At 37.6% G+C, this 11,826-nt stretch overlaps 2 protein-coding genes across 3 annotated transcripts; one reads left to right on the forward strand and one right to left on the reverse strand.

The window, feature by feature from the left end:
- Positions 1 to 264: 264 nt before the first annotated feature.
- On the reverse strand, positions 265 to 1,794 carry ankrd39 (ankyrin repeat domain 39). 2 transcript variants are annotated; one of them, XM_030143699.1, is made up of 4 exons: positions 1,357 to 1,794; positions 942 to 1,045; positions 655 to 783; positions 265 to 572 (listed from the first exon to the last, which is right to left on the reverse strand). In XM_030143699.1, the coding sequence occupies exons 1-4, from the start codon at positions 1,445 to 1,447 to the stop codon at positions 426 to 428; spliced, it is 471 nt and encodes a 156-aa protein (XP_029999559.1). In that variant the 5' UTR covers positions 1,448 to 1,794; the 3' UTR covers positions 265 to 425. The 2 variants fall into 2 exon arrangements, with proteins under 2 accessions (XP_029999559.1, XP_029999558.1); XM_030143698.1 differs by having other exon boundaries at positions 655 to 858.
- A 451-nt stretch (positions 1,795 to 2,245) lies between these two features.
- kctd9a (potassium channel tetramerization domain containing 9a) lies at positions 2,246 to 9,330 on the forward strand. The gene is made up of 12 exons (XM_030143697.1): positions 2,246 to 2,416; positions 2,705 to 2,826; positions 2,909 to 2,952; positions 3,046 to 3,142; positions 5,453 to 5,511; positions 5,593 to 5,721; positions 5,824 to 5,891; positions 5,979 to 6,074; positions 6,164 to 6,313; positions 6,692 to 6,797; positions 6,898 to 7,031; positions 7,739 to 9,330. Exons 1-12 carry the CDS (start codon positions 2,369 to 2,371, stop codon positions 7,853 to 7,855), a joined length of 1,170 nt encoding a protein of 389 aa, XP_029999557.1. The 5' UTR covers positions 2,246 to 2,368; the 3' UTR covers positions 7,856 to 9,330.
- The last annotated feature ends 2,496 nt before the right edge of the window (positions 9,331 to 11,826 follow it).

Below are 11,826 nucleotides of genomic sequence, written 5' to 3' on the forward strand. Positions count from 1 at the left end.
TTATTTCTTAATCTCAGTCCTAAATACTGTTCTTCTGTAGCTCAATTCTACCTGATTGGTTACAATTATTCAGTCTTAAAATCTGAGCTATAAATACTGTTACTCTTTTGTATAATAAAAGCAGCTTTTAACATTAATAAAAATAAGACTTTCCTAAATAATAACACTATTATTATAAAATAATGTCACATTTTACAAATACCTCTGGATTTAAGGTATATGCAACCACATAATCAAAAACAATAGTCACTTGGAGCCATGCCAGTTGTTTTTCCAAAAATATTTAATTCATCAGCACTGTACAGAGGTTCATTCCAGAGCCAAACAGTCAAGCATCATGGATCCAAGTCCTGATGACAGAACCTGTTTGTGTCTCTTAGTCTTTAATGTTCATAGTCAAAAAGGACACAGCAGTGAGTCAGTGGTCACCGAGGAGGTTTTAAGAACTCCTGCAGATCCTCCTGCTGAGCCAACTGGTAGGGTAGCTGGGCTCTCTTGTTCACCTGGCTGCAGAGCACCGGACAGTGCTGAAGAAGCAGCTGACACACATTTCTATGCCCCCGTTCTGCAGCCTGGTTACACATACAAGAAAATCAAGTGAAACTGGTTGTCTGAGGTGTTATTTCTGCAAAATCTTGTAGTTAGAAGAGCCACCTTATGTAATGGGGATGCACCATCATCATCACAGATCATTGGATCTGCCCTGTGTTGCAGCAAGAGTTCAACCACATCCAAATGACCGCAGTATGCTGAACGATGTAGTGGTGTGGCACCGCCTGGTGTCTGGGGAGATGCACAGGCCCCATTTTCAAGAAGAAACTTACACACAGCAAGATGACCACTGCGACTTGCATAGTGCTGAGACCAAACACCAAAAAATGCAGAAAATTAGGGGAAGAACATTGCAACAGTTTTAGCAACCAGCTTTCCTGCTACCTCACCAAAGCTGTATATCCAGCTGAATCTTTCAGATTAGGATGTGTGCCTTTCTGAACCAAAGATGTAACACGCTCCAAGTCCCCATCCATTGCAGCAGACCAGATACCTGCAGAGTTAGGAAGAGACACAAGATCACACATAAGACAGTCTGCTTCATTTAAACACTTTTTTTTTTTTTTTTGTTTAAATAATCTAGCTCTAATGTAGTTTATTCTACGTTTATTTGTCTTAGATACATGTATAGTACAATAGACAAAATATGTATAAATATACATGCAGAATGACCAAAAATAACATCAAATGCAAGATGTATTCGTTTAGTAAAGGTAAATTTTAATTTCTTAGTATGAGTCCTCAAGAAGGTGGACATTAATGAATGCATGTCTGTGTAGATATGGATTTTAGTAGAATGCAAACCTCGCTCAAAATCCATTTCACTCAAGGTCTGGCAGACACTAGAAGAGACTGGATGGGAGCAGCAAGAGCAGTGCTCTCGGTTGGACGCCATAATTTGGTTAACAGAAAATCTACAGCCCCAGAATGATTCAAACCTAAAGCAGTGCACTACTTTTGAAGTTGCAAGTATAAAATAACATAATAAAGAGTTAGCAGCCTCTTCCGTATTTCTTCTTCTGTCATCAGCAGTTACCAACTTTATGATGCATTACCACCACCAACAGGACTGGCAACCTAACACACAAGCTCCTTCATCAAGCTGATAAACAAGCTTTTTTATTATTATTATTATTATTATGTAACTGGAAAATAGATATATAATTAAAGAACGGGAATAACTCGGTTGGTTAGTGGAAAAGAAATTTCCATCGCTAAACGTTAGCATAAAGGGAGAGCTTGTGAGTCATACGTCGCTACGTCTAATCGTCTGACCAATCACAGAGCTCCATTCTTGGTGCTGACTTAAAGTACCGTCCAAACGGTTGGTTTTCTGAGCGACTTAATTTTTAACGGGTAAACAAGCTGTAATATCGATATCTGTTTTGTGTGGTGGCTGGTGTCTCTAAAGCACATTGATTCGTATATTTATTAGCCCATGTCACCTAAAATACATTTCACATTCGTCCTTGATTGCTAAATGAATCAGTTCTTATTTCTTTTAATATTTCATGTTTGGCTTTAAAAAAAAATGTATGTACATAAATACAAAGATAACACACTTGGCCACTGTATATTAATCCTACACTCATACATACACACTCATCATTCATTATCTCGTCATGTAAAGGAAATGTACATTTACAATCTCGTAATTCCTGTAGCTCCGATGGTTCCTGAAGGTACCTTTTGTCTCGTGTTATTGTCTGACGCAGCTAGCTAGCCAGCTTGAATTCGGCAAGTAAGACTCATCTGCCAAACACTGAATTATTGTTAATATAATATACTAAATACTTTCAACCAAAGCGCCTAAAGAATGAGAAGAGTTACGTTATTTGTTAACGGAACATCTAAAAACGGCAAGGTGGGTAATAAGTTGGTAGTTATGCTTTATTTAGTGTGTGATCTTGGGCCGCAGAATGACTGGCCTGGTTTACTTCACATGGATTATTTCATTACAGCTGAATCAGATTTACACTTTTATTACCATTATTAACAATAGGAAAGATGTTTTGTATCTTTAATTGTAAATCCATATTGAAGATAAACGTAGATTTGCCTGAATTTGCACTAAGGCTAATCCTGAATGACATTGTAATGAGTCATTTTGGGGCAGATAACTGTATTTTTGTCTTTAATTTTTTCTTTTTAGGTTGTAGCAGTGTACGGGACCTTGTCCGATTTACTATCAGTAGCAAGCAATAAGTTAGGAATCAAAGCCTCCTGTTTATACAATGGAAAGGGTGGTCTCATAGACGACATTACCCTTATTAGGTAAGGTCACACTTGGGCAGTGTATGTGTTTATGAGCTCCATAGCAGCATATGAACTCACTGTGTGTCCTTGTTTACAACAGAGATGACGACGTGTTATATGTATCAGAAGGAGATCCATTCATTGGTGAGTGCAAGTTATTTCTGCTGCTGGTGTCACATCCACTCATTTGTGAAGTTATGATCTCAGAAACCTTATAATTGTTTTTTGAAATTACAGATCCTCAGAATGAAGTCAAGCTTACATCTGAGCAACCTGGAGCACATACTGACTGGCTGACCCTTAACATTGGTGGTCGTCTCTTCACCACCACCAGGTAAATCGTAGTTAATACAGTGGTCATAAGATCTGCTCTGTTTTCTGTATATCGGCCAAAATTTGCTTAGAGGTCTTATTTATGTCTGTGTGCATAAGAAATCCATATAAGTGAATCCCCAAAGGAACTTTGTGTTGGTAAATGCAAGTTATGGAAATTTACAGGATTTCATTTATGTTGCACCATGTTGATGGTCATATGAACTATGTTTTCAGGTCAAAAATGTCCAATTTCATCACAATTAATGCTATATTTTCATGTCACGAATGGCCAAGTTATATTTTAACTGAATTTACCTGAAAAACAAATATTCTATTCTTTTAGATTCCCCAATTTTTCTTACAAGATTATATACTACATATCACATATTTTATTTATACAGGTTACAATATGGAGTATGGTGTTGATCCATCCTGCTTATGTTACACGAATACATACTTTAAGAATGTCACACGTCATTTTTTAAATCAACAGTTTTCTAATAATAAGCATTTTTATGAAGAAATAACAATTCTATATGGTTATTTACTCTTTAGTATGATGATAAACTATACAATAAATAATTATGATACTAGTTTTTGCACAGGGATCATTTCTGGAAACGGTGACATGGCTGCCGAGCATCAGTATGATGGGATCCGTAACAACCGTGTCACATCCGTCCACTGCCACATTTTGTGTTTTTGTGTCAGCTGTTGTTTTAGATCCACAATACTAACATTAATGAATAAGAGGATAATTAGCAATAGTAAGTATATAAGTTTATTACTAATAAAGTACTGGTACTGACCAGATCATCATGGGTAATGTCATGTCCGTCCACTGGCACATCCGTCCACCAGCAAAAGTTTTCACATACACGTGCTATTCAAAATCCAGTATTTCTGAAAATATAACTTCTCCTGTCACATAATATCAGTAGTCTGTGCACAAATGTATTAGCATTATTTCAACACAGTTCTGTGCATTTCTTACAACTTTTTTTTTGACAAAAATGGCCACTGATTTGACCCCCTAAGTAAATTTTAGCCGATATATTTTTCTATAGTTTAGCATATCTAATAATGATGAAGTTGATTCATTTCTAGCTATGCTTTTGTAAATTCTCCATTTCTTTTGGTAAAATAAAGATGGATACATTTTCATTTTACTTGTCATCATGCTGTGTTGTTGAATATTTTAATACCTTTTCTTGGCTGCCTGTATCTTCAAATGTCTACCGATCCACATCTAAATATGAGCAAAAAAAACACCAGCCTGATGTTTTTCACTGTTCATCTAGTCTACTGGAAGAACAAGGTATTATGACTCAGAGAAATACCTCAAAATATTTATAGGAAAGGGTATTTCTGTTGCCATAGTCTAAAGAGGAGAGACAATAGATGGTTTTACTGCAGAATAAAAATAAATGATAATCTAGTTTAGTACAGTGATCATAAAATACACTGTGTTTTCTGTAGGTGTTCTCTGCTAGATCTGGTTCCAAATAGTTAACTAAGCTGATAGAGGTATTGACTGGTACAAAAGATTGCAGGTTTATTTTCATTTAGTGCAGTTTTACAACCACAATGCAAATATGTATATAATATTTAAATTCAAATCTAAATTTATATAAATTGCAGATTTTTTTCTCTCTTCTCTTTATATTTTATGTTTCACGTGTATATTTCTGTTTTTCCATCCTCCCTGCACTTTATTTTTGGATTTGCTGCTGTCAACTGTGCAGTTTCCCCATGGTGGGATTAATAAAGTCCTGTCCTGTCTTATCTTATCTTATCTTATCTTATCTTATCTTATCTTATCTTATCTTATCTTATCTTATCTTATCTTATCTTATGTATAGCTTGCACACTTTTTTGTTTTTTCTTAGTAAAATGTACAGTTTATAAAGACATAGTCTCTCATAATTGTGTAATATGTAATGCAGTTTCTCTCATAATTGTGTAATATTTAATGCAATTATTCTAGAGATGATCAAGAACCAAAAATGTTGTTCATCTAGTTTAATGGAAGAATTAGCTATTATGATTGAGAAAAGCATACTGTACTTCAAACAGTTATGGGAAAGGCTGTTTCTGCTGCTAGAGCTAAAGAACAGATACAATAGATGAATGAAATGAATGTTCTTTCTGTAAACACTGCTTTAAATTGCATGAGGGTGCTTCATTTGGTGTGGTTTTGGATCTGAATTGCGCTGGGCTGGATTCTTGGACACTGTTACAATTACTCTCAGCTCTGGTTTAGTACAGGGGCCATACACTCTGTTTTCTGTATGTAGTCTCTGCTAAATGGCTCTGTTTTTGTACACAGGAGCACCTTGGTCAGCAAAGAACCAGAGAGTATGCTTGCTCATATGTTTCGAGAGAAAGGTAAGTTATGGTTTCTCAGATGAACACTAGATACCAGAGACCCATTTGCATGAAATCTCATGTGAAATGTGTTTGTCTCAGATGTGTGGGGAAACAAGCAGGATGAACATGGGGCATATCTAATCGACCGCAGCCCTGAATACTTTGAACCTATTCTCAACTACTTGAGGCATGGGCAGCTCATTATCAATGAAGGCATCAATATAAGAGGTGAGTTTGACTGTGTTTTAATGAATCACTTTAAGTGATCTACCCAAGTCAAAATGCTGAATTAGTTTTCTGGAGAAAAAAAAAATCAATTTGTTGTTCCAGGTGTCCTGGAAGAGGCTCGGTTCTTTGGGATTGAGCAGCTTGCTGAACAGCTTGAAGTAGCAATCAAGGTAATGTGAAGTCTGGAATGTGGTTAATTTGGTAAAATGAAGTGTCTCTCCTGGCCGTTCTGACTCACATGCTTATCTTCAAACCAGAACTCGCAACCACCTGAGGACCATTCTCCCATTTCACGAAAGGAATTAGTTCGTTTTCTTCTGGCAACACCTACCAAGTCAGAGCTTCGCTGCCAGGTACAGAAAGTTAAAACTGTTTTCACTGTTCAGTCACATATTACACCATCTAAATGTTTAACCAATCATTCTTTGATATCTATTTTTAGGGTCTTAATTTCAGTGGGGCTGATTTGTCCCGACTTGATTTGCGTTACATCAATTTCAAGATGGCTAATCTCAGCCGCTGCAATCTGGCACACGCCAATTTATGTTGTTCCAATCTGGAGCGGGCTGATCTGTCTGGAGCCAATCTGGATGTAAGTCCTAAAACTTTTTTCCTTGGTGTGACTAAATGATTTATGCCCACATGCAGTATTCATAGAGGCACAATAAGGACAGTGTCTCATTCTGGAGATGCAAATGGTGTCTAATTCTGTCTGAGTTGCTTATGTTATTTTTAATTGCTGGCTTTTCTACTCATGGACAACAGACTTGGGCTTTTGTTATTTTGGCAGTTCACGCCTCCTACCCATCAGAGGTGTGGAGGAAGGAGCGCCATTCTGTTCTGTAATGTGTTTACCCATGTCACACAGCTGCAGTTTTTCCAATTTATTTCATTTACATGAATTCAAATAATATCTGCAGATTCATAAAAACTAATGGCTGCTTGTGAACATTTGGTTTCTCTTTTTAAGGGTGCCAACTTACAAGGAGTGAAGATGCTCTGTTCAAATGCTGAAGGTGCTTCTCTCAAAGGATGCAACTTTGAAGATCCATCTGGACTGAAGGCAAATCTGGAAGGTAATTCTTCCCAATACTTAATTAAATACAGTACTTTACATATTTATATATTTGAATATAAATGCTTGTCAACAAGTTTTAATAAGTCTTTTGCTATCAGGTGCAAACCTGAAGGGAGTTGACATGGAGGGTAGCCAAATGACCGGCATCAACCTGCGTGTGGCCACTCTCAAAAATGCAAAGCTGAAGAACTGTAACCTGCGGGGAGCCACTTTAGCAGGGACTGATCTGGAGGTGAGTTCAGTCTGCCAAAAAGGATTATCTCTAAAACCGGTCATTAAAGAAGTCACGTTGACCCTGATGATAGTGCGTCAATATGGTAGCATCCAGACCCCATAAAGGATGAAACACAGCATCTCTATTTATGATTCATCATCAAATTTTAGCTAAAGTGAAACTTCCTGTTATACAGTGAGTGGGGTGAAGTTTCATCTGTACATCACTGGATTTCATTGTAAAGATTAAGGGAATAATATTTAGAAAGATGTAATTGCAAAAGTGGAATATAATACTCATAAATATGTATTTTTTAGTATGTAATCCCCCCGAAAGAGTTGTTTTCATTGCTTTAGAATGAACTGTTTATGTCCACAGATGGTGTGAACATGTTTTTATAGTTGTTCAGAACAGACTCCATCTTCTTATGCTGTTTTTCTGATTCCACTTAATGTCATGGTCCATTACATTGTGTGTTTGAGTGTGGATCAGAGTTAATATCCCAAAAGGCTGAAGACTTGCATTGGATATCATAGCAGTAAACAAAAATATACTTGGGGTAGACTTTACTTTGATTGTCTATGTAGTCATTTTATATTTTCTGAAAAATAAATTAGGCAAAATGCATCCTGAAAATGTTCTTATTTTTCAGTAAATCATGTCACATTGGTCCACTGGCTTAGACCCCTCTCATCCTCTTTGTTTTGTCTTTGCTGTTTTTGTAGAACTGTGATCTTTCCGGCTGCGACTTACAAGAAGCCAACTTGAGAGGGTCCAATGTAAAAGGAGCCATTTTTGAAGAGATGCTGACCCCCCTGCACATGTCGCAGAGTGTCAGATAACTCAGCAGATGTCTGCAAATCCAGTCTGGCCTCTTAATTGCTTTCTTCCTCCAGCCTCTCCCATATTCCAGCACTATCTGTCTCTCATGACCTGTTCACAGATAGTTATATGCACATCCCTGGCATTCCACTTATATTATGTTAGCTTTAAATATCTTGCACTAGAAATTATCCAGGGTTGTCCATGTATGTTTGTATGGTAGGATGTTTCTAAATGTTTAGCTGTCTGCATGTATCACCAAAACAAAATAATCTTCCTAGTGTATGTATATGTGTGTGGATGCAATCCATTCACTGTACTCATATGATATTTTGCATAATTTATATTCAACTCGTATTACTTGACATGTTAGTGGGAGTCCAAACTAGATCGTGAGTGGTAAAGTTCAGAGCCCCGAGCTTTACTGAACGCTGCTGTAGCAGAAATGAAAGGGGTCACTTATCAATAACTGTGTTCTTAAGCATTTCTCTTAAGTATGTAACTTAATTTTGCTGGATACAACCCGTTAAAAAAAAAGTAATGCAAGCCAAAGCCATACAACAGCACAGTCTAAAAGGCTAAAAGTGCTGTGATTGCACCATAAAACTATGCGACAGGCTAGTTTTAAACTTAGCTTGGGTATGCAATACATGTTTTACAGCTGTGAGGTTTTTCCGTTTCTTTGAAATATTGTGTTCTTAAAAGCTTTTCCTTGTTTTGTGCTCTGTGAATCTACCTCTTGTTTTTGTTTTTTTTTTTAATCCAGTGTGAGCGATTCACAATTGCATGCATTTGACTGTGGCGCTGCTTATTGTAAAGGTTATATATGTAACTCATTATCTGCAAAACACATTATGAGGAAATAATCCAAGTTTGTGCTTTAACAGAAGATCACGTTCAGGCAATCAGTGTTCATGCTGTCAAGGTGCGTTCGCCTGGAGTCATGCTTCTCGTATATCACTTATTCATGCTTCAAACTATTTGCACAAGCATATGTTTAACTTGTAACATGTTATACCTTTTCACCAAAAACTTTGGTGTGTGTAATCTTATGTAGATCAAATCCAGTGCTTCCAAAACTTCCAAAAAATCACGATCAGAATAGACCAATGTTGTCACCTGTTTCGTCTAGGAACAGTCTCACTTTAGATTTTACTGTCGCATGTGTGAAAAGTTAAATTTGTCTCGACTGGTGACATTTCTTTAGCTGTAGCTCCAGGCTGCTCACATTCAGTACTCTTTACTCAGTTCAATAGTAGGTACCCAGCCTGTGAGAATGACTGATGAAGGCAATCATGTTGTGTTTTTCACCTTGAGCGTGAAAATCTATTGAAGAGCTATGGTTTATTTATTGTAATGCATCTCACTGAATGCAAAGGTTGGTTTTTGTCTGAGATGGGGGTGTGGTGAATCCTCCCTGTCCATGAATATTGCACTCGACCGTGGAAATATATTTCCATAAATGACTGTTATAAATAAACTGCTATGAAGAAGATCACGTTTTCGCTTCATTTTGTTTTATGTAATCTATCATGTCTCAGCATGAATATCGAGTGTGTTGTGGAGTAAACACACAAAATGCCACTGAATTTCCAGATCTGAATCCCACTGGAAAGTGATCAAGAGGAAGTCGGATGGTCACAAGCATCAAACAAAGCCAAACTGTTTGCATGTCTGTGCCAGGAGTGGCATAAATTACCCAGCAGTGAAGTGTGAAAGGCTGGTGGACAGCATGCCAGCACACATGAAAACTGAGTGGAAAACAGAGTTTCCTGCCAAATACTGACATCTGAACTCTGTCACTTTAAAACACTAGTATTATGTCTGTAACGTTTGCTCTATTTGAGGTCTGAAAATACTTCAGTAATTAAAATGTAAATTTTAGTCCAAAACATACCTAAAACTAGAAGCACTCGGAAAGCGCAGACCTCCGCCAAGGCAGATCAGTAGGCCCCTGTGGCCCCCCACCCCCACCCCCGATCACCACCAAAATTTAACCAATTGTTCCTTGTACCAGTATTAACATTTCCTGAAATTTTCATCCAAATCTGTCCATAACTTTTTGAGTTATCTTGCACACGGACAGACAGACAAACCAATACCAGCAAAAACATAACCTCCTTGGCAGAGGTAAGTATACATCTGTGGTCATAATATTTCTCAATGGTTTCTTAAGTTTTTTCAGATTGTTACTGTCATGGAAAAAATTATTAGACCACCCCTTGTTTTGTTCAATTTGTTGTTTATTTTAATGCCTGGTACAACTAAAGGTACATTTGTTTGGACAAATATAATAACAATAACAATAGCTCATAAGAGTTTAACCCTTTATAGGACACTCATAGAAATACTCTGAAATTAAAAAATTCTGCCTTAGTGTGTTATTGGAGGACATAACTAGACTTTATTACTTTAGTGAGATTTTTCAACATGTTTTGTTGTTATGAAGAAAATCAAGGTCAATGAAGTTACAATATTTGGTTTCTTACCCGGAAGAGGCAAAAAAAAAAGAAGTAAATATAAAAAATTACAAGAAAAACACATGTAAGGTGAAAGGAATATATATTTTAGAACATTAGAACATCACTTTTAGAAGATTATAACATAAGTACTAAACCAGACCCCTGTCCACATCCACATTCTCCCTTTGAACGTCATTCCTTACATTAGTACCATTACTTCATGGTGCCTAACAAAGCAGGTACACTCACTGTTCATGCAGAGGTGGACCTTACAGACCCTGTAGACCACATTTGACCTGAGATTGTTGACTCACTGTCCTCACTGGAACTGATGCTGTCACTGTCTTGTAATGTACATGGAAATTACCAAAAATAGTCACTTGCCCGATAAAAGGTTAATTTAAGAGATGATGTCCAGCCATTTTCCATGGTTTTGTTGATAATAACCAAAATCCCTTCAGTTCTTACATCAATATTTATGACATTGCGCTGCCAAAATAGGGATTTTTAGGCATTCCATGTTTTCTTTTCTGTCTGTTTTAGTCACATGATACACACAGGAGTTAGTACTTGATTGCATAACCATTGTTTTTTGGTGACTATTGATGGTCTAATAATTTTTTCCGCGACTGTATGTGACTAAAATCAACACTTTATTTTGTTGGACTGCCTTTAACTTTGATTACAGGATACATTCACCATACAGTGTCACAATATTTATTCACAGAGGTGCATACATTTTTCACCAAGATCTTGTACTGATGATTGGAGAGTTGAACCACTGTGTACAGTCTTCTCCAACACATGCCAAAGATTCTTGATGGGGTTCAGGTCTGGACTCTGTGGTGCTGGCACGTGCAAAGCAGGGGCCGGGGGCGCTTGAGCCCCTGCCGCTTTGATCCTCTGCCTACAAGTGCCCTTTTTACTCGTTTTTTTTTTTTTTCCTGCAAAAAACTGCATGACTAAAATTTTCGTAACTAAAATTTTGATCAATGATAATAAATGTTTAGAGTGGTTTAATTTGGCTGTCACTGGACCTGGTCACGGTGCCCTTTCATCTCTGTCACGCTCCGCCCCTTCCTCCTGTCCTGCCTTGCTTGCAACACACACGCGCGCGCGCGCACACACGCGCACACACACACGCGCGCGCGCACATGTCATGCGGTCTGGAGAATGAATGAGGAGGAGGGAAGCGCCGCGATTCCAGGTACGTGAGAGTCCACCCCGCTATCTGCCCAAAACATTCACTTGTCTCTTTTGGTCCTGGTCCTATTCTTCAACAACTATAGTTTTGGGGCCAAAAACCGATCGTAAGTGAGTAAATAATTCAATATCATCGTCACATTATGGAATGAGCTCCCAGACTAGCCCACTGTAACAGCTGGTGCCCACCTGAGTCTGAGTCCTGCTGAAGCACTCACACAGATCTGCTTCTGTTTTATTTCCATAAACTGTTGAGTTTTAGCCGCAAAATTGTAACACATGGTAATAGTCCTCACTTGCTGAAACAGTCACTTTTTCTTCAGTTT

Source organism: Sphaeramia orbicularis, chromosome 9 (genome assembly GCF_902148855.1).
Source record: "Sphaeramia orbicularis chromosome 9, fSphaOr1.1, whole genome shotgun sequence".
In the NCBI taxonomy this organism is placed as follows: Eukaryota; Metazoa; Chordata; class Actinopteri; order Kurtiformes; family Apogonidae; genus Sphaeramia; species Sphaeramia orbicularis.

Excerpts from the sequence above, each read along its gene's own strand:
- ankrd39 (XM_030143698.1), bottom strand. The coding sequence starts at position 1,447 with ATGGCGTCCAACCGAGAGCACTGCTCTTGCTGCTCCCATCCAGTCTCT. Across the intron at positions 1,046-1,356 it reads TGAAATGGATTTTGAGCGAG|GTATCTGGTCTGCTGCAATG; the intron begins GTTTGCATTCTA and ends CTAACTCTGCAG. Across the intron at positions 859-941 it reads CAGCTGGATATACAGCTTTG|CACTATGCAAGTCGCAGTGG; the intron begins GTGAGGTAGCAG and ends GTTTGGTCTCAG.
- kctd9a (XM_030143697.1), top strand. The coding sequence starts at position 2,369 with ATGAGAAGAGTTACGTTATTTGTTAACGGAACATCTAAAAACGGCAAG. Across the intron at positions 3,143-5,452 it reads CGTCTCTTCACCACCACCAG|GAGCACCTTGGTCAGCAAAG; the intron begins GTAAATCGTAGT and ends TTTTGTACACAG. Across the intron at positions 5,892-5,978 it reads AGCTTGAAGTAGCAATCAAG|AACTCGCAACCACCTGAGGA; the intron begins GTAATGTGAAGT and ends TCTTCAAACCAG.